At 30.7% G+C, this 18,953-nt stretch overlaps 2 protein-coding genes across 2 annotated transcripts; one reads left to right on the top strand and one right to left on the bottom strand.

The window, feature by feature from the left end:
- Positions 1-5,590: 5,590 nt before the first annotated feature.
- On the top strand, positions 5,591-15,865 carry LOC134240713 (uncharacterized). The gene is made up of 13 exons (XM_062722779.1): positions 5,591-5,677; positions 7,579-7,615; positions 7,939-8,061; positions 8,571-8,665; positions 9,627-9,882; positions 9,990-10,126; positions 10,723-10,773; positions 10,913-10,988; positions 11,776-11,859; positions 12,916-12,999; positions 13,928-14,083; positions 14,670-14,702; positions 15,129-15,865. Exons 1-13 carry the CDS (start codon positions 5,603-5,605, stop codon positions 15,863-15,865), a joined length of 1,944 nt encoding a protein of 647 aa, XP_062578763.1. The 5' UTR covers positions 5,591-5,602.
- A 1,480-nt stretch (positions 15,866-17,345) lies between these two features.
- Positions 17,346-18,416, bottom strand: LOC134240712 (histone-lysine N-methyltransferase SETMAR-like). The gene has a single exon (XM_062722778.1). The coding sequence runs from the start codon at positions 18,414-18,416 to the stop codon at positions 17,346-17,348; it is 1,071 nt and encodes a 356-aa protein (XP_062578762.1).
- Positions 18,417-18,953: the final 537 nt, after the last annotated feature.

Raw genomic sequence — 18,953 nt, 5'->3', positions numbered from 1 at the left:
TTTTATTAGTTGGTGCCTATAAATAAAATAAAAAATTGATTTAAACATTGATACATGTATGTACAATTTAAACACTATTACGGTTTTCAGTCTATAAAACTTTCTATCTAGATATCATATTATCGTTGGAGAAATTCGGTACTGAAAATATCTATTAATTCGCATCTTCAACTTTATAAAACTTTCTATCCAGATATCATATTATTGTTGGAGAAATGCAGTACTGAAAATATCTATTCGCATCTTCAAATTTATAAAACTTTCTATCCAGATATCATATTATTGTTGGAGAAATGCAGTACTGACAATATCTATTCGCATCTTCAACTTTATAAAACTTTCTATACAAAAGTAAGACTAACGCACCTCTACAAAGATGACATGTACATGTACGTTGGCTTCCTGTCAGTTTTATGTCTTTATTCAATGATATCTTGCCCAATGACCAACAAGTTGATTGAGCATGGAGTCAAATTTCGAAAATTGGTTATGTAACATAGATCAAACAGTGGCACAATGTTGGTTAAATGATTGCTCAATGCTATTTAACAAAATTTATCATTCAAAAAAAAACATTTAGAAAAAGATTTTATATTGATATCCTATATGAACCGAACTACCAAGCTTTATGATAAACTTAATGTCCTTAAAACGAGATGAAACAAGAATATCAACAGTTTCGTTTGAAGTCATCATTTGGCAATTTTTTTTTTTCGATAAAATAACCTGGTCCGCAAATACAACCTAGCAGTTAGTCCAATACCGCTTTATCATTCTAATTTAATGTCATTAATGAGTTATCGACGGATTTTTCCGTTATTTCCCGATCACAGTTGGTCAGACCGTGATCATGAGATTCTCAGTCTTCCATGGGACCTGATTCCATCTCTGGTGTTTTTGGGGGGCTGTGCTTGTATGCCCTCCATGATGGTGAGCTTATATACACTAATGGTTTTAGCTATAACCAGCATTTACTACATGTACGATGGGCCAACATTTGACCAAGGCTACATATTTCGGACGGATCAGCTATCATGCCAACATAACATCTCTTTGACAAGCGTTGGTCAAACTTTGACTGAACAAGGTCAATACTATATCTTCCTTCCAGCTTACAAAACGATTATCTGATGTAGTCTACCTATCTGGGTTGATAACATAAAACATTACATAGAAAATCTAGCGTTGGGCAGAACCCATCATCGAATTATATGAAATGTACGCCTTTAAAATTCCCGACCAAATTATCATAACGAAGAGAGGGTCAGAACGCCTCTTTCGTATCTAGGTCTAATAAAGCAATTATATTTAGTGACTTCAAAACATATAATTTTGTTATGGAATTTATATCAATTTTTGAAATGGGTTTAGGCACAGATTTTTGTTCTGTTTACATAAGTCTAAAACATTTTGAGCCCAGATTATATTAATCTTTTATTCTTAAATTTAAATAATGCCTATTAAATTAAAATAAAATTAAAACTGATTTAAAACGAAAGTACACGTACTACTACCTCGCTAGTTTATGGAGTCCCTTGCTTGCAGGCATACATATGCATCTCTTAAAGTTTAAATGGGTCTATATTCAATAAACATGATATCAATAAATCTTCACTAGTGTCATTGTTAAAAGAAATGGGTTCATTGCATAAAAGATTTAAATCGCTTCTACTGGCGCAAATATTCCAAAGACCAATACGTGCAGAATTTTTTCAGCTCAAAGAAAAAAATACATTAAAAACATGCACAAAGAGTAACGTTTCTATATTTACAACCATGGGATGTTTTTTTTCCCTTTATTTCTTGCAATTAATCAATTCATAAACGACAGCGAACGAGCCACATGTGTAAATTTCTTGAACAATCATTGTTCCATCAGTTATGCGTACAAGGATATTTATTTATAATAAAATATTCAGCAAGTTTAATTTAACTTTAAATGTTTTTTTTCATACAGATGTAAATATAAACAATATAATGTCTTTGTTAATAAAGGAATGAATGTCGCAGCTATTGCAGAAAAAAATTTCATAACAACTGCGACATTAATTAAGAACATTTGTATGAGTGTAATGCCGAAAAGTTAAATTTTAATTTAAATGATTTTTTTTCATACAGATGTAAATATAACCAATACAATGTCTTTATTAATACGGGAATGAACGTCGCGGCTATTGCAGAAAAAATACTTAACAACTGCGACATTAATTACCGCACTAACAACCAAAGAAAGCATTTTATTATTTTAGTACATCTGTATGAGTGTAATGTCAAAAAGTTAAAAGCACATTAAATTGCTACATACAGGTAACATATGTTATATTCTTTGTGCAATATTTCGTAGGATTTATCCCATAATGTACAATATATTGAATTTTTGTCCTTAGTACAGTCTTTGATATCTAAGTAAATCCAGACTAAATATGAGTGTAGAATTTTTATTCAGTTGTACACATGTTATACACAACCCTGAAAACCTCTAAATCCTGAATCTCGAGTGGGAGGTTACAGCTTGTTTTTCTTCTTCTCATGTAGAAGATTTTATATATATATATATATATATATATATATATATATATATATATATATATATATATATATATATATATATATATATATATATATATATATATATATATATATATATATATATATATATTCTGTCTTAGAGGCATATAGAAAAAGTCGGATAATAAATGATTTCCATTTATTTGATGAAAGGCCCGGTTTCTGAAAACTACATATTTTTATGGTAGAAAATTGAATTTCACATAGAATACTGCTCACCTTCCAGAAATTTAGCATCGAAATATAACACTATGATTTTTTAAAAACTCTTTAAAAACAATTACTCGCAATCAATGAAAGCTTAACTTTTAAAGACAATCAGCCACTTATTAAATGTGATCCTTCATTGATGAGCAGATTTTATTAAACTTTAAACTCTTCTACATTGACAAGAAGAAACACTTACTGTGGCTTTCATAATATGATGTTTAATCAATACACTCCCATTTTTATATCAATTTTTTCATAATATTATTTTGGTGAATTCTATATAAAGGGTTTTTCGACATCTTTTTCACTTTGGGATATCTTAATCGTATGGCAATAATAGTAACCTTAATTGGAAATATAGCATAACATTGGGTAATTTTGACTGATATATTTCATACTGTCCTTTTTAACGTATTTTTTTTTTTATCAAATAAAATCTGCAACATAAAATAGTCATGTTGCAGATTTTATTTGATAAATTAAATGGGTCAGAAAGGACAATACCAATTACATAATTTTATATATAGATTGACTAGGAGTATTTCTTCTCCCTTTCAGGCTGTTCACGGTAGCCTAGTGGTAGAGCGTTCGCTTCGTAATCTGGAGGCCCGGGTTTGATTCTCGATCCCGGCGCCGTGTCAAACCTAAGACGTAAACAAGTTTATCTTTTAAAAAGATAGGTGAGCTAGCGCCGTAGCAATTTTTAAACACAGAAAGGAAGATCCGTGATCAAGTGATTTATTTTGCTGAATTCTTTAATTTTTATCGAGGCTGGAGAGTGATAAAGTTATTATTGTTTTGTGAAGCGTATTTTATAGACACATATGTAAAGAAACAAGGGGGTGGGTGACGTTTACTGGAGAGGGCCAGGGGGGTCTATATAATATGAAGAAGATGCTGATTGAGACATTGCATGTATGAGCTGATTTAAAGAAGAGAATTTCTTGGCAATTTAGAAAAAAATACATGGGAGTTGAAAGGAATATAGAAAATAACTCAAAGTGTATGTTGTGTAAAGAGTCCAGAGAGTTTGGAAGGCATGTGAAGTAGCTTGGTCCTTTGGGTCATCTTTGTCAAGATATGTTAGGTTAAAAGCCATACACATCCGAATTTTTTAAACACAAATAGTGGATTTATTCGTTATTTTTAGTGTAAATTCTTGCTTCTGTTTCTGGAATTTGTAAGATTGGCTGAATTGACCAATCAGAAATTAAAATCTATCTTTGGTTGTGCTTAGATATTAAAAAAAACTCCCTTGTCATTGTTTAGAACAATCAGATGATGACTCGGGCTTTTCCGTCAGCAAAAAAATCCAGAATTTGAAATATTATAAATATGAAGTTATCTTTAAAGTGTACATGGTGTAAGCTACACAATAAATAAACAGTTATTTCATGCTAGAACATGATACAACGAAATTGTTATCGTACGGTCTATCGTAGTTTTCACAGTTTTCCCTAGTCTCGTTCAACCAGACCCTCGGCTGTCTCCGTAAATCTCCGACCACCCAGAGGATGCTTGTCGGAGTTTACGGAGACAGCCGAGCGTCTGGTTGAGTGAGACTTAGTTTTCCCAGAATGCACGGCCATGGCGGCCGAGCATGCGTATTCAAGGAATTCGGACTAACGTAGTTGCTAGCGCTCGAGAGCGCTAGCAAAAAGGTAGTGACTGTTCCTTCGCCAAGCGCTTGGCATCAGAAGTGAAAGTCACGAGTCTTTCGGATATGACCTTAAAAAACGTAGGTCCCGTGTCATGGTAGGCGCTGGCACGATAAAGAACCCTCATTGCTCAATGGCCCTAAGTGCCGAGTATGGGTCTAAATTTGAAGCCCAAATTCACTGGGATTCGGTGACGTCTCCATATGAGTGAAAATTTCTCAAGAGGGGCGTAAAGCAATATACAATCAATCAATCAATCTACCTTTCACATGCAGCTTGATGTCATGATTCGGTCGGTAACTTCTGTTTATTGGTTATCTGATACTATATTGTTGCAAAACGCATGTATTTTCAATTTTAAAAATAAAAAATAAATGGTCTGGTTGAATAAAATGTTCTTGAACTTGATCGCCTTATTCGACGTCCCTTAACTTCCTAGTCAAACGAGGGAAATATGTTCCGTAAACATTGCCATAAAAGAGGCTTCTTTTCTTTTGCAGAAATACAATATTATAAATGGTTTTATATAACTTCTATTCAGAAGAATTGTTTAAAAGACAGAACATTGATAGCTAACAAGGAAGTCGGAAGCTTTTCTTTGGAAAATACCCCTTCTCAACGAATCATGCAAACCGGTCATTTCCTTATGGGTACTTTATATTTCGCCTAATATATTTTGCTAGTTCTTTTTTATTGAATATTTTTATGCTCACCTAAAGAAATTATTTGTTTCATCTGACTTCTTACGCAGACTTTATGCACTCCAGGAATTAACTGCGCTAAAAGATTTACTTCATTTAATGCAAACGTACATTTCTATTTTGATTATGGTCGTAACATTTACAGTACTGAAAGCTTGGCAAATATTAAGAGAAAAATAGGTATATATTGGATCTTTTCTATACTGTATACATATAAAGTTCCTCATTGCATTCTTTTTTTTTCTAGATAAAAAAGATGGGATAAAAACAAATTTTGAATTCAAATATTAAACTAACTTTTAAGTGTAAGTTTTGAAAATCTAAATTTTCCACACGCACTTAAAAACGCTGCTTACGTTTTTTTTTTTATGAATATGCAAATGATTGAGGAAATATTTCAAACTTTGCGGAAATCACAAATTTTGTCGGGTACCATACCTGGTTTGGAAGGCACGGGGCGAAGACATGTTATTTTTAGTCTATTTATCTGTTATTGCGATATTAACTGAAGCATGCGACCAACCAATGTGTTCGCTACAGGTAAGGCATTTTATATTTGATAACATGCAAACTACTTATCTTTTTTATAATGATGCACAAGCTTTTGCAAAAATACATTTTTATACAAATGAAGAAATATTGCTGCTAATGCTGTGAATACAAACTAGTAAAAAAAAATGAAGTATTAAAAACTTTGCTAAGAGAGTTGATAAAGTGTTCAAAATTTATAAGCATTGCAAATCCTAAAAATATTCTAAATGCATAAAATACTAGAATGCAAAGTTGAATTCCCAGAGTAAAAATAGCCCATTGTCTGCATAAAACAAATCCCATATATTGTGCGCAATTGTTTTTGACAAGAAGTAGGAAAACTCTAGTCTGGAATACCCCAGAAATGATAGCGTCGCTTGTGTTTTCTTACGGTAGCCCAAACTTGTCATTTTTTACTTTTTAAAAAAAGAAAAAATGTTACAATGTACTTACGATAAGAATAATTGAAATACGATTGTAATAAATTCGTCTTTTCTTTCAATTAGACATATACTCGGCTGTGGTGTAAAGGGTGATTGAAAAGCATAATTATATTGTATTCTAATTAATAATATACCAGTTTCTTTAGACAAAAGGCTTAGAAGCTTGCATTTGTAAATATTTACTTAAACTTTTACTTAAACTTTTACAGAAGATATTTTTGAATTTTTTTCATTTTTGAGCCAAACGGCAAAAGTATATTTTTCTGTTCTGACACAATTTTTTTTAATACTCAAAATTCAACTGATTATCGTATTAAAATACAAATGACAGTAATTGGCCACTATACAGAGGTTTATTTGTTATCTGAACAAGGAAATTTAAACTATTAATTTCCTGCTCCCATTCGTTGGTTGCACAGGTAAATTTCAATAACTTCCCTGTGCGTGCAGAAGTAAACATTATTGTCGGCGATGCAATTTGATATCTGGGTCATTGAAGGTGTAGAATAAAAAAAAGACCATATTTCTTTAACTTTGGCATTATTTTTTTACGAAACATCAAATCATATGCCGGTGTCAGATGGTAAACTGAGACTACACAACAGAAATCATCCACTTTTACGATAGCGTACGCCTGTCCCCATTGAAATTATTCAATAGTAATTATACTGCATTATAAGTTTGACCTGTTAGGATTTTAGTCGAATGCTGCATAACATTTAGAATAGGAATTTTTTTTAAATCAAAAGGTTAATTTAAATTTATTAATTAACTTTCTTTTTATAACTTTTTTAATGATGATCTATTATCATATATAGCAAATGTTCAGGAAGAGATGATTTTAATTTTTGTGTTGCCAAGGGGAATGTTTGTATATTTAAGATCAAACTTGTAATGAATTATTCTACAGATGAATATCTTCCATAAAGTAGACTTTTTAAAGAGAAGGTAACTGTAAATCCCCATATTATTGTGGTGTCAATTGTTTTAGGTTTTGTGGAAAAATATTGATTTGTGGGGATTTGATTTCGTGGTTAGAGATTGTATAGTAGTAATGCATTTGACATTTTAAATTTCATAGTGGTCATGAATTCATGGGCCTCACCATGCCTTGCAAAACAACGAAAATTAAACCCCCACAAAAATAAGTGATTTCACAGTAATTTATATATTATAAATATTCCGGGAATCTGTCTGTTTTGAGGAAGAATTACAATACGACACCGATACTCTAGCTAAAAAATTTTTTTAAAACAATTGTATCGAATATCTGAAACGATAGACTTTGTGATGATCTTTGTTATGAACAAAATACAGTGCACTGAGTTCTCAGTGCTATATATACATTGTATTCCTTTACATATTGATAGTTTAATTTCATACTATGTAATGGCTTCTATATATTTTTCTTTTACATGTACATAGAATTTACCTTTATACTTTGTTATTATGACCTTCTTATTTCAGAATTTTGCTGATGCACTGTGCAACGTAAAGACGAAAGGTATTTTATCTTTTTAACTTAAATATATTTTAGCATGTTCTTAAATATTTTTGGAATTAACTGAATTTATGACTAAAGGATTATGATAATTAAAGTATTATGTCAAAACTCAAGCAAATGAACTAAGGTAATGATAATATCACATAAAGAGTTCCCAATGCCATCTAATTTAATACATGAAATATATATATATAGCTTTTTTTAATTACAAGAAAACAGATTCATTGATTTTAAATTTTATATGAAAGTAAAAGCGATTTCGAAATATACTTTTTTGTTAATTACCTTTTTATTAAAATCAAAATAATTTTCTTCTTCTACAGAAGCAAATGACGTTGAATATAAGTTATGTAGCGATGGCGTAAAAATTCAACACTACAGTTTGACTGGATCTATGCCTCAACATTCATACACAAATGGAACATTTCTAATACATGTCACAAAAGGTAAGATATCCAGAATAAAAAAAAAAAATCAAATAAACAATAGACTAAATAAACAATATAAGCATATTTTCAAATTTACTTTTGAAATATAGTGAAGGTGAAGCCATATTCGTTGGCCTTCATTTTCTTAACTCAGTCGTTACTACCTTAAAAAGTTTTTACAAATCCAGAAAAAAAAATAGATATTTTCAAATTTTGTTTTAGAGATTTTGAGTAATATTCTTCCAAATATAAACAATGATAAATGAAAGAAAAGACTCGCTCATTACAAATATACGTGACAAAAACTGGTTCAGTGTATAGTACAGAAATTCAAAGTTCAAAAAATAATACGTTGAAAATTATTTTTCACATGTATGAATTTGATTTATTTTAGCAGGAAAAATTAAGTTTAATGTTCAGAAAATAAACCAAATACGGCTTCTCAAAACAATTTGTGTGAATTAAAAGAGACATTCAAATCATATAATTTGAAAGATTTCTTATTTTTCTTAATTACTCATCTTCAGGCGAAAGAAGACACAAATACAGAGCGCTCATGATAGAAGTCAAGCAAAAAGGACAAAGCAAATTAAGACATTATATCCACATACAAAAGAGGAAGGTTAGTGTTTGAAGTGTTAGCTTTGTGAATGCTGTAAATACCATTGTGAAATCACTGATTATTGGAGGGGAGAGAGGAGTATATTTTCGTTGATTTAATGACGTTCTCATCATATACAATCCAGCATAAAGACAAATGATGACTAAGATTTCTCTTACATATTGTTAGGTCATCCATGTACATGCTAAATTGTTTACGGATTTTTTCGTTTTTCCAAATCATGTGAAGGAGCACATTGCATGAGATCTGATCTCTGATGTATTAGTTTAAATGTTCTAATCCTGAATTGCATTGTTTGAATGGACTTATGAGCTTTAAAGCCATATATGGCGTAAGTGATCAAAAATTTTTTTTTGAAATATAGTTAATACATTTAAATTAAAGCTTTTCATACAATTCTGAACGCGGAGGACACCTCGTTTCATCTAATAATACGATTTTATCTTCTCTGTAATGTGTTATTTAAATCTTTTGTATTTTCTTCCGAGTCGGAGAAAATTCCGAGAATCCAAATTAAACTGTGATATCTTTATAACGCAATTGACTTAGATTTTGTAATTTACGGAAAAGTTCTATCTTTATATAAAGAAATGATACAAATGATAAGTTCTTATAATTTTAGTCTAATAATTTTCATTGTTCATACGCCATATATGGCTTTAATACTGTTCGTTTTATCCAACTTTCATTTTAAGATATATATGGAGACCCAACAATTCATGTCCATCACAAAATATAAAATTTTATATGTATCACTATTGAACACTTCTCCAACCAAGACATCAAATTCCTACAATCCGATATTTTCATCCTAGAAACTTGAAAATTTAACATTACGAAAATGTGTGATTTTACATTTCATGTCAAAATTATAACGGCAAGGGATAATAGGATTTCTTTTTCATTTATTTAAAAAAAAAGAATATTCATTATTGCAACGCATTGCAATTTTTAATTCTAGGGAATGTTGAAAGACTTCATTAAAGTGAATCTGTCTTGTTTGTCAATATCCACACGAATTACGTCTGTCAGAATTGCGGGCGAATTGAATCATTTGAAGAGGAATAATTGTAAGCCAAAGTACAGGAGATTTCAACACCTATCTCTAGATCTAAATCAGAATGAAGGAACAACCATTTTACCTCATTCCAAAATGCAACAAAGGCATGGTACTACAAACAGAATGAAGAGAAGCAAACATGAGGGAATAAAGAATGGTAAGCATAAATTTGATTTCTATGTAATAAATACTTGATATGTGTTGCAGCTTGTTATCTATCGTTTTTAATTTTACAACTTTGCATTGTTTTTCTTCATCTTACAGAAAATTGCATTGTGGATGTAAAAAATAGAACTGTTAAATTTTACTGGAAAAAACAAGAAAATGCAAAGATCATATGGTGTGGCATCATAAGTTCTAGAATAATAATGATAGAAGGAAATGTGTCTGAACGTGATGGGGTAAGTACTAACTTATTTTATAAAAGACCAAAATATACGTGTATATAATATTTAATTTTTTAATTGGTGTATATATCACATATATTACATTTGATATTATAACTATTTACATGTAGTACTTCTCCAAATTAATTACATTTTCGTATGCCTCACTTTGCGTCGTCATTCACACTACATTTAAATTGATCGAAGTATATGTAGCTATACAAAATTCTAGCCAACAAAAACTGGTCTTAAAGGGGCTGGGACACAGATTTGAAGCTTATTTTCTGAAATTTTCTAAATAATATCATGAATTATAATTTAGAGCCTTTTTACACTGAAATATATTTAAAGCGTGCATAGAATTTTTTTCTGGATATTATTAAATCCTCGAATTTTGCGACGCGTGTGATTGACATTCACAAAGTAGACTTTATACATAATACTTAAAAATAGAAATTTTGTTATGTATTAATGAAAAAAGGGAAATTATAATCCAGAAAATTTAGAGTAGAATTACTGTAAAGCAAAAGTAGCTAGTATTTCCAGTCTGTTCAAGATATGTTTGAAATTAATTACAGATCGAAAACAATAATATCGGTTTTGTTTTGTAGATAATTTATTGCATCACAAAATATACGATCACAGAAAACTATTCCACCAGGGTAAGATAAACCTTCTCTTGTGACTTGATTTTTAGAGGAAAAGGTTATTGAAAGAGAACCAGAAGAAAATTCCATTTCCTTTTTTCCTTTGATTTTTATTTAATTGTACTTATTATTTTAAATTTAATTTTCATTTTAGATCTATTATAGACAGAATGGTCACATGTACAACGCTAGTCCATGCCAGTTTTCAACAGAGATCCTAGAATTTAAAAGTAAGTACAAAATAAATTCATAAGACCTTCAGGTACATTGGAGAATGGAAATAAAATATTAATTTCAGTCATCTCAAACAAGATGTGTACAATAATATATATATATATATATATATATATATATATATATATATATATATATATATATATATATATATATATATATATACCAAATCAAATACGTAGCATTTTTCAGCTAAATTTTCATGCACGGCTAACACTTCAATGCTAAAAATGGAGATGACGAATCGGGGGATGCCGAGATTTGATTATAAATCAATTATTAACGTAGACCTTTGATGTAGCTTGCATGATACATGCTCCTTTTTTCTCAAAACAGAACAAACTAAAATTAAATAAGAAGCTTTAATTTACCTCTCTCTCTCTCTCTCTATCTCTCTCTCTCTCTCTCTCTCTCTTGAATATGAATAAATTAATGTTTTGTACTACGAAATATGCAAAATGACTTTGCAAAAGCCTTATACATAAATTGTCCGATTTTTATTAATTATAAAAATGTGTTACTCAAACTTAAATCATAGTAAACATTTCGACAAAGTGTACGGACATTAGGTCTAGTGCTTCACTTGACTACAATCATACAACTCCGCCTCTGTCAGGTGAATGTATTTCATTCAAACGTAATAAACAACTGATGAAAATCAGAACGATGACATAATATGCAAAATGATTTTGCCAAAGTCTAATATATAAATTTCTTTTTTATTAAATCTTAAAATATGTTAGTCAAACCTAAATATATGTAATAGTAAACATTTTGATATAGCGGAAGACCATTGGACCACAAAGTATACGGAGATTAGTTCTAGTGCTTCACTTGACTACAGTCTTACAGCTCCGCTTCTGTCAGGTGAATGCATATCATTTTAAACGTAATCTAACGTAATAAATAAACCACGAACAAAACTCAGAAGTATGAAAAATATGCAAAATGATTTTGACAAAGCCTAATACATAAATTGTCTACTTTTTATTTACTCACCTGCGCCAAAGGCTCATATGAGCTTTTCTGATCAAAATTTCCCCGTTGTCTGTCGTCGTCGCTGTCGTAAACTTTTCACGTTTTCATCTTCTTCTCAAGAAACACTGGATCAATTTCAACCAAACGTGCCACAAAGTATTCTAAGTTGAAGGGGATATTTGTTCAAATCATGACCACCGGGGGTAGGGTGGGGTCATAATAGACGATCAAAGTTTTATATAGGAATATTTAGGAAAATTATTCAAAAATCCTCAAGAACGGCAAAGCCCTAATTGGTCATATTTATGTGAAAACATTCTCTCAGTTCCTGAAAATTCAACTTTGTTCAAATCATGACCCCCTGGGGTAGGGTTGGGCCACAATGGACGATAAAAGTTTTACAAAGGAGTATATTAGAAAAAATCTTCTCCTCAAGAACAGCAAAGCTATGTTTTTTCATATTCATATGGAAGCATCCTCATCCTCAGTTTGTGTATATAGATTCAATTTTTTTTTTCAAATCATGACCCCCGGGGGTAGAAAAATCTTTAAAAATCTTCTCAAGAACAGCAAAGCCAGGGTTGGTCATATTCATATGGAAGCATCCTCAGATAGTGTAGATTCAAGTTTGTTCTACTCATGACCCCCAGTGGTAGGGTTGGGCCATTTTTTGAAAATTCAAACTTGTAACAAAAAATCACAATCAAACAAACAAAAAATATGTAAGCATCCTTAGTAAGTGTAGTTTCAATTTTGTTCAAATCACTCTCCCTCTCCCTTTCAGGGTTGGGTTTGAACCAGTTAAGCATTTAAGCTTTTCAATACTAAACTGATTTGTCGCCTTTTTCCAGCCAAAACTCGGGTGAGCGTTGTTGCCCCTGGGCCTCTTGTTTATTTAAAAAATATGTTACTCAAACTTAAATCATAGTAAAAATTTCGATATAGAGGAAGACCTTTGGACCACAAAGTATACGAAGATTAGTTCTAGTGCTTCATTTGACTACAGTCATACAGCTCCGCCTCTGTCAGGTGAATGCATATCATCTAAACCTAATAAATAAACCCCTGATTAAACTCAGAACGATGAAATGATATGCAAAATGATTTTTCCAAAGCCTAAAACATTAATTGTCTACTTTTTATTAAATTTTAAATTATGTTACTCAAACTTGAATAATAGTAGATCTAAACATTTCGATATAGCGGAAGACCAAAGGACCACAAAGTATACCAAGATTAGTTCTAGTGCTTCATTTGACTACAGTCATACTGTAACAGCTCTGCCCCTGTTAGGTGAATACATATCATCTAAACCTAATAAATAATTAAAACACTGACGAAATTCAGAACAATGAAATAAATCCTAAGTAAGTAACTATAAACATCAACTCAAATCAGAAATTGATATAAAGCAGATTTTAAAAACTAAATTCACGAATCTGTTTTAAATTTTGCAAAACTGCCTTTTTTCATTATGCAACCATCGTGTTTTCTAACCATCATTAGTGGTATTACAGTAGTAGTTATAAAATTTTATTATTTATTGTCAAATAACAATCATTTACTAGAACTGCTTCATACCACCTCTTCACATGAAAACATTTAATTTATATATCAGAGATATTTCTATAGCCTTTTTTGCTTTTTATTTCTTTAATATATAGTGTTCTTAGTTACTCTCTATCTGTTCAAGTTTTTTTTATGAAGAAATCAAAGTTTAACGGGTATTAAATTTCATTCACTTCGAATAAAAATTACACATTATTGTATTGATGTAAGGAAATAGGAATATCCAGAATTAAAGCTTGAAATCAACTTAAAATTTTTACATTTTACATTTCAAATTGTTCGGCATTTATCAAGGAATTATATATAAATTCATCTGCTTTAATGATATTTGAGACAAGAATTTCCCTCAATCATTTTTTTAATTTGAACATGTATTTTTATTCTGTAGCAAGTCCTGAAATTGCGGCTCTTACCGAAAGAAATAACGATTCCACGGATGTCATCTTGATAACTGTTCTAGCATTTCTAATACTTGGAGTAGCTCTTTTACTGTTAGCCATAGTTTTCCTCATTCGTAGAAGGAAAAAGCTTCAGAGAATCCCAGGTATTTTATCATTTATTTCAATTTTCTGTTCATATGCCTTTTTTTTCATCCTCCCACCCTCCGTTGTAATCTAAAGAAGAAAAAAACGTTTTGTTTTACGTCAAACAGAATTATATTATTTTAATATCAGTAATTTTAAACGATTAAGAATTTTAGAATTATCATAAGACTTAGAGTAAATTGTAAAATATCGCAGCAGCTAGAGAGATTATTTATATTTGTTTTCTTAAATATTTTATTTGGAACAAACCTATAAATTTAAATATAAAAATAAAATAAACGTATTATAAATTTGACTTGCAAATCTCTTTAAAGCAAGAATTAATTAAATTAATCATGATTCTGAGACTTACAGCTTATCCATGATTTCTGAAAATTTAAACGAGGTTATGAACACATAAAATTTTAATCATTATTTTTTATGTAAATGTATTTTTAATCAATCTTAAAACACTATACAATTGTTATGTATTTATCATGTTTATATGCCAATTTTCTTACAGAAGTCTGATACATTTATTTATCGTTTGTATTTCAAGTAAAAAAGAATTATCATTCCAATATTTTGTACTTTTTCCCATTGCAGAACCGTATCCATACGAGAGAACAGACATGGCAGGTAAACCTCTTATTCTCTATAACTATATTTTTGTTAAATATTGTGTTAAAAAATGCTAGAAGTGTTAGAGGTATTATATTTAATAATTTCAATGAAACCAATAAACACTATCTTTTAACAACTAAACGAAAAGACTATACAGGCTTATTTAGAAAACGAGCAGCTGCTTTCATAAAGCAAAACAATTATCAATATGCTGTACTTTATAATATTTGTTAGGATACTGCAGCAAAATTCATTTAAAAGAATCGGGGATGTCTATTCTTTCAAGAACAAAATTTAAACTTATTCGTCTCTCACAAAAAAAAGTCAAGTGTTTTTTTAATATTCAAAAGGATTACCTAACCTTTAATGCAATGTTGATGTACGTGTGCTGGCTAGTGATCTATTTTCATTGATTTTATTTCATTGTTTTTTAAATTGTAGAATCGTCTGAAGCAACAGCCATGATAATAACTATTGACGAATACAGCAGAGACATTTCCCAGCTGACTAGTCTACTGCAAAGTCGGAAAATAAAGGTTGTAACTGCAGAGTCCTCCTCTCTGGAAAATTTGAAGAGCTGTCACGACTGGTTGGAGAAAACAGTGTCCAAAAGCAACCATTACATCTTTATCGTAAACAAACAAATGGATGAAATATTGTTCAAAGCAAAATTTAATGAACCACTGAAAGAAAAGACGGAAATTTCAAGTAATTGGTCGACAGAGTATGAGGGTGGGGCATGCGCATATACGATAGTTCTGATTAGAAATGAATTCATTAGAAGCTTGACCAATTCCGGAAGTTCACGCAAATCTTGTCATCTTGTGAGTTTTGAGGAAGATGATGAAATGATCGTATCAGATCTGAAGCACAAATTCAGTTTATTTCAGTGCATCAAGACACACTGCTACAACCTGTACTCTAACAAGCAATTCAAATATAATGCAGCATGCCGTATAATAAACAATATCAAGAAAACAGAAAAATCGAGAGACTGCAAGGCTGCTCATCAAATCTCATCGGACAATCATAAGCAGACAGTAAATGACTTGGATATCGAAAGTGCCTTTTTATCTGTAAATATTTCTTCAAAGCATTGCTTCATTCCTCTATCCACGACTGATGACACGGATTCAGAATCAGATCTTGATATCACAAGTGATTTGTTGGAAAAATAGACCTAGAATAGACCTAAGTTAAGAACATCTTATTAAACTAACTGGGGAAAATCTAGTGTTTCGATGTCACGTGTTAAGAACTATTATTTTAATAGGTATTAAGTGACTTGTGGAGTTAATTAATATACAAGTTAACTTTTTTTTATTGTTTGATATTTTAAAACCCTATATCTTGTTATCTTTTATGTTGATCTTTTGTATTGTTTCGTAGCATTTTTACTGTAATGTGAATAGGCCTATTCATTTTTAAGTTCGATTCTTGATGTATCACCTGCTGCTATATCAGCACAACATTTAGTTCAATCCTGTCTGGATTTAAAACAAAACTTTTGCTTATTATAAATTAACCATTAACAATTAAATTGTTTTGTTTCACTTGGTTTTGCAAAAGCAATTACACATGTAGTATTGTACATTTGTTTTAATAGATATCATGTATGTACTTAAGTATGACAGAGAGATGTCTAGTCAATCCAACATAAAAAGTGCAGCTTACATTTTATATCCTAATAAAGTAACATGCATTAAGCCTGCTGTATTATTACAACAGTTTACAATTTATTTTATTTTTGAAACAGAAATACGCATACAGTTTAACTGAGCGTTGCCTAATCCATGTCTCTGATTTATTATTCAATTTTTTTAAATTATGATCGTTGCTTCGAAATTAACTAGTCAGTAAATGAAAAATAAATAATTAATAATATACTTGAATTATACACAGTTATATGTCTCCGGGAATAGATATACGTATTGGTGTATCCCCAAACACAGGTCTCAATTAACAAATCTCGTCAGAAATACAATTTATATTATTTAAATTAACACACTCTTTAAACTTGCTTTTCACTTTTTAAACTTTTTATTTTTTTCTTAATGTTTTATACAATAATTTTAGATTTGTCTTGTATGTATCAATAATAACAATTTATTTAATATCATACAAATTTTTATTTCCATGATGTTTTTTTTAATACTGCCTAATACATGTATTCTTAGTTACATGTAATGAAGTGTATTTGTTTATGGTTATTTATTTTTAACAAACATGATGAACATAGATTTTTTTTGCTGTTTTTGCTTAATTTTATATTATACCTTTTCTTTACAATATGTTGCAAATTTTACTGTGTTCTGTTTTGTATATATCCCTTTATATACTAGTATAAAATGATTTTTCAAACTGTGTTCACTTTTTGCAATTGATGAGTTGATGATGTGTTCTGAAGTATAAGATTGTTGGTTTTTCTTTCATCATTTATTTATTGCTTATTTCTTTTACAACTTCAATTGTGTTCAAAGTGATTGATATGCTGTTAATTGTTGAATTACATGCATAGGTATTCTAAATACTATCATTTGCATCGTTACTGCATTTTACTTTATAAAAGTTCTCAATGTATATACGAGGGGTATTTGAAAAATAATGAATATTTATTTGCTGTATTCTATTCAACAAAATTATCACAGATTCAGCTCATCACAGTCCTTCAAAATACTCTCCTTTCACTTTTATACATTTTTTCAGTCTTTGAATCCATTTCTGAAAAGCCGATTTATAGGCCGATTTAGGGATACCCTTTAGACACTGGTATAGCGCACTGCCTACAGCCTGGCGGCTTTCAAATCTTCGTCCTCTTAAGGCATCCTTGATCAGTGGATTCAGCCAAAAGTCACAAGGGGATAGGTCAGGGCTGTATGGAAGATGCGGTAAAGTTTTAATGCTCATCTCTGTCATATATTCGGTAACAATCGAGGCTTTGTGGGCTGGTGCGTTATCATGCAGTAAATGTATACCACGGGTTCCAGTGCGAGGGCGGGTCTCTTTATAGTGTGACACAACTTTGGTTAACACTTTTTCTTTGTAGAATTTAGCAGTGACACTGGTAGACTCTGGGACAGGAATTTGTACCACGGGTCCCTTCGAATCAAAGAAAATAGCATACATAACTTTCCGCACTGTGCGGCCATGCCGTGCAATCTGTGGCCTGTCCTTGACATCAGTCACCCAAACTTTATTGTTTCGTTTTATTTCTGGTTCGAAAAAGAAAATCCATGTTTCGTCACCTGTGACAATTTCGTTTAAACGCCTGAAATCGCAATGTTCATATTTTTCTAATAACTGCCGACAAATTTCTACCCGTACCCTCTTCTGCTCATCCGTCAGAATATGGGGGACCCATCGAGCACAAACTTTTTTCAACATTAGTCTGTGTTTTAATATTTCAAATACTGCTGACGAATTGATCCCAGTGAAAGATGAAATGTCATTAACGGTGTATCTTGCATCAGTTTCAATGATCTGTTTCACAGTGTCAATTTCATTTTTGGTGATGGCAGATGCAGGTCTTCCACTACGAGGGTCATCTGCAAGCGTCTGCCGACCGTCTTGAAGTCGACGTACCCATCTCAGAACAGTTGGATAGGAGAGCGCAGAAGGTCCATAAACTCTGTTCAAATCAGCTTTAATTTCTGTCGGGGCATAACCGAGAAGCGCCCTTGCTTTACAGTATGCCCTTTGCTCTAAATGTTTTGGAACTTCACTTGCCATTGTTTCGTGCTAAAGTGTCGCAGACGTCGTTTATGTCACATGTCAAGATCTCGGGTTTGCGTTATCTAAAAAAAATCAATTTATAAACATTTTGTAGAAAATTGATTAAATTTTAATTTTCTTCAATCAATTTTCCTTAAAAATTATGTTTAACATTTTTTATTATCTAATATTCATTAATTTCCAAATGCCCCTCGTATAATTCTTTTTCTCAGAATCTTTAATCAACAACAATGTTGTTTATTATCATCTATGATGTAACTTTATGCTTATCTTTTTAATTATAAATTTATTATAAGTTTTGTCTCTTTTACATGTTTTCTAAACATTAAAATCTATTGTTCAAAAACAATGATATGGGTAAATTATAATCAAGGATAATATGAGGTAAAAAAGGATTGTGAAAGAGAACAATGCAACAGAGACATATATGTCAACATCTATAAGATTATATATCTAAGGTAAAACACCATACTATATCATAGTTTACGCTTAATTTAATAGGAAACATGAAACATATGTAGATAACAAACAAAA

Source organism: Saccostrea cucullata, unplaced genomic scaffold, assembly GCF_032062105.1.
Source record: "Saccostrea cucullata isolate Sc308-1 unplaced genomic scaffold, CSIRO_AGI_Scuc_v1 ctg259, whole genome shotgun sequence".
Taxonomy (NCBI): Eukaryota; Metazoa; Mollusca; class Bivalvia; order Ostreida; family Ostreidae; genus Saccostrea; species Saccostrea cuccullata.
Note: the sequence above shows the minus strand (reverse complement) of the source record. Positions and strands in the feature narration are given on the sequence as shown.

Coding starts and splice junctions, on each gene's coding strand:
- LOC134240712 (XM_062722778.1), bottom strand. CDS start 18,416: ATGGCAAGTGAAGTTCCAAAACATTTAGAGCAAAGGGCATACTGTAAA.
- LOC134240713 (XM_062722779.1), top strand. CDS start 5,603: ATGTTATTTTTAGTCTATTTATCTGTTATTGCGATATTAACTGAAGCA. Junction 9,883..9,989: donor ACATGAGGGAATAAAGAATG/GTAAGCATAAAT, acceptor TTCATCTTACAG/AAAATTGCATTGTGGATGTA. Junction 13,000..13,927: donor TACAGCTCCGCCTCTGTCAG/GTGAATGCATAT, acceptor TTTATTCTGTAG/CAAGTCCTGAAATTGCGGCT.